The sequence below is a fragment of the Cyprinodon variegatus genome, unplaced genomic scaffold (genome assembly GCF_000732505.1).
Source record: "Cyprinodon variegatus isolate N-32 unplaced genomic scaffold, C_variegatus-1.0 Scaffold44, whole genome shotgun sequence".
Lineage (NCBI taxonomy): Eukaryota > Metazoa > Chordata > Actinopteri > Cyprinodontiformes > Cyprinodontidae > Cyprinodon > Cyprinodon variegatus.
In genome coordinates this window covers 1,765,404-1,768,600 of record NW_015150497.1, presented here as the reverse complement: position 1 = coordinate 1,768,600, position 3,197 = coordinate 1,765,404, and the positions used below count along the sequence as shown (strand labels likewise).

General features: G+C 44.2%; 1 protein-coding gene across 1 annotated transcript; it reads right to left on the bottom strand.

Annotated features, from left to right (window-relative positions):
• Nucleotides 1–478: 478 nt before the first annotated feature.
• LOC107081885 (alpha-(1,3)-fucosyltransferase 4-like) lies at nt 479–2,968 on the bottom strand. Its single transcript, XM_015370231.1, has one exon. It carries the CDS (start codon nt 2,763–2,765, stop codon nt 1,629–1,631), a length of 1,137 nt encoding a protein of 378 aa, XP_015225717.1. The 5' UTR covers nt 2,766–2,968; the 3' UTR covers nt 479–1,628.
• Nucleotides 2,969–3,197: the final 229 nt, after the last annotated feature.

The window sequence follows — 3,197 nt, the reverse complement described above, 5'->3', positions numbered from 1 at the left end:
TTTATTTTTTGGTATGTACCACATTATTTCTGCTAATAACGCCCGGTGCAAAAATAATTTTCTGGTTCTGAAAATACTAAGTTAACACTAACAGGATGAAGATGCTAGGAGTATATTGATCTACTTTAACATGTATATGTTTTTGGGTGTTTTGTTATAGGTGTAGAATGTCACTATAGGTCCCTTTAAACTCTTGCCATTAAAGGTATAGTGGAGGATGTTCTTTTTGGATGGATCGTCAAAATAAGTGGTCCTCCTAATTGTCAATCATAATGTGATAGGTTTACGTAAGGCTGTCCTACGTGCTTGTCCCCATTTTCCGTTACCAGTGAAGGAGAAATGGGCTGGTGCCTTTTCTCGCACGCATTTAATAGGGATTCCCTCGGTTGTGCATGTTCTTTTTTATTTTTTTTTCATTTGTGAAAATCCTCTACTATGTATTTAAGTGAAACATTTTTAAACAGATGTTCTATCTGATTTTCTTTTTCCTTTTCTGCAATTGATGCCTTTGACTTTTTAACCAGCTAACAAACAGTCTAATTATTGTAGCATTTTGGCTTAAGTGGTTAACACTGTTGTCTTGCAGCAAGGATTACTTATAGTATATTTGAATTGAGATTATGAATGGGTTCTCACCATTTACTCAAGCTGCCTACCATGGTGACAAAAAAGGAGGTGTTATTTTCCTCTCTTTAAACAGAGTATTTTTCCAGCATGGCTGTCTGTCCTTTGTGTCTCTGTATGCTGGTGGGAACCCACACCTTTAAGAAAATATAGATAATGGATTTCTTTCTGCATAATAATGTGTTTGATCTGCAAGCATTTTAAAGCTCTGACCCAGTCATTTAAAATGCAAATAATATGACCTCTTTTAATCAGTCTCAACATTTAGATCAGGGGTTCATTAGCCATAGTCATTTGCAACTGGACTGGAATCACATTTCATTATATTTTTTTCTGAAATAACATGAAATAAATACAAATTTCTTTCTTTAAAAGACAAAAGAGGAAATATGGAAATGAGCAAAAGCTTTTAACTAGCCCTAATGTATTTGTATTATGTTTCAAATGACCTAGAGGTTTTTGTAGCCTTTATGGTCTTAATCAGCAGCTCTCTAGTCTTTTTAGAAGTCAGCTTTGAAAGATTTGGGGAAATATTTATGCCAGGTTTGTTTAATCTGAAAGATGGATGATCTTATTCTAAAGGAAATACTGTTTGTATTGCAGTTGGCTAAAATATTCTAAATAAATGTGGCGTCTGGTACAAAGAAACATTTCTGCATTTAATACCTCAGTGGAATATTTTGAAATATTTTCCTTTTTAATTAGAACAATTTTTATATTTATTTATTTATTTATTTATGTCAAAGTGATTTATATATCAAAGTAGGGCTTTGATGATTAACAACAGTCACATGAATAACTCTGAAATGTACCGAAATAACAAAAAGTGAACAAGCCAGCAAGAGCAGCTTGGGATGTCAATAAGACACGTTAAATTAAATATGTTTTAAAACTTTTTCACAGCCAATATTAAAGAAATAACAGTTTTAAATTCCTTGAGTTCCCTGTTTTCCTGTCATAGATCAAATCCAATCATCAGCTCCAGTCTTCTCATCATGGAGTCTCTATGAATGGAACCACCTGGTCAGGTCTGTCACTGTCTGGCTCCGTCCTGTGCTCCTCCTCACCGCCCTGCAGGCCATGCAGTAATGCTCCCCCCAGAACCTCGGCTGGTGCAGGCTGTAGCTCCTCCTCCAGTCCAGGTGCCGCCTCATCTGAAGCGGGTCTCCCCTCAGCTTCACCAGGTAACGGGCCAGCTCCCTCACTGAGGGGAAGTCGTTGACGTGGATGAAGGCCTCTGCGGGCAGGAAGCGCTCATAATTCTTCCTGGAAGGTCCCAGGACCACCGGTACCGCCCCGGCCTGCACCGCGTTCCATAACTTCTCTGTGATGTAGTCTGTGTGCTGCGAGTTCTCCAGCGCCAGGTAGAACATGTAGCGCCGCAGCAGCCGCGCCACGCTGCCTTCGCCCCGCTGCAGCGGCCGCCCGGCCGCCCCGAACACGTGGACCGGGATGAACCTGCGGAGCTGATGGTAGAAACCCACGCGGGCGTGACTGGCCGACCAGTTACTGATGACCCAGGCGACGAAGCGTTTGCGTGGGCGACTTGAATTGGAGAGCGCGTGCGTAAAACCTGCTCCATGGCGCACTGTTTCTTTGCGCCCCCGGGGGACCAAATATCCATAAGGCAGGAAAATATCTGAGTCCGTCCGGTAGCTCATAGTGAGGTTAAAAACGCCTTCAACGAACCACAATCCCGGCGTGTGCGTTGGCGACTCGTAGTTCATCCATATCCATTTCTGCGCTCCGGGCCGCGGCTCCGATGGGAGATCGGCTTCACCTATAGCAATCTCCCGGTGGTGGATGATCACGGCGTCCGCCTGCGGGTAAGCCTGTGGATCATCTGTGAGCGCACACCCACTGACCTGATACAGCTCCAAACAGTCCGGAAGGGCGCGATATTCCCCGAAAGGATGCGTCCAGATCAAGAGGGTCACCTCTGGCAGAGGCCGCTCAGTGGCGGCCTGATCCGGCAGGTACAGCGCGCTTAATACCAGAAAGATCAGGAAGCTCACGGCTGCCATGCTAACATACAGCCTGGACCTTTTGAAGACACCCTTCAAACATAGTCTCCTTACACCTGTCCAACAGGATGCTTCGGGAGAGGGGCCCGCTGCCCTCCAACCAACCCGATCTTTCATGGACACCCCTCCCCCAGCAGAGCCCCCCCAAACCTGTTCTCTAACAAGGTAAACAAATGAATAAATAAAGAGGGAAGTGCAGAATGCTGACACACCCTTACTGTAACTGAAAACCTTTGGACTGCCATGCAGGTGTAATAGTCGAGATAAGGAGGTTGCAGAACTGCTGCAGGTATGCAGATCCGGTAGCTTCTCCTTAGCTCACTGCCTGGGGAAAAATTCAAATAAAGTGAAAAAAGTATTCTACGCACTCCAGCACTCCAGCATTTGGACGTGGTGTTGCTCAGCCTTCTAAATGGGCCTTTTGTGGGGCCTGTTTACTGTTGGAGGGACTGCTGGGGGATTTCATGGAGTTGGAAAAATACTGCTGCTGGAATTAACGAATCATGACTTTTTTTGTCTCATACAGGGTAAATATAGATAGATATTACT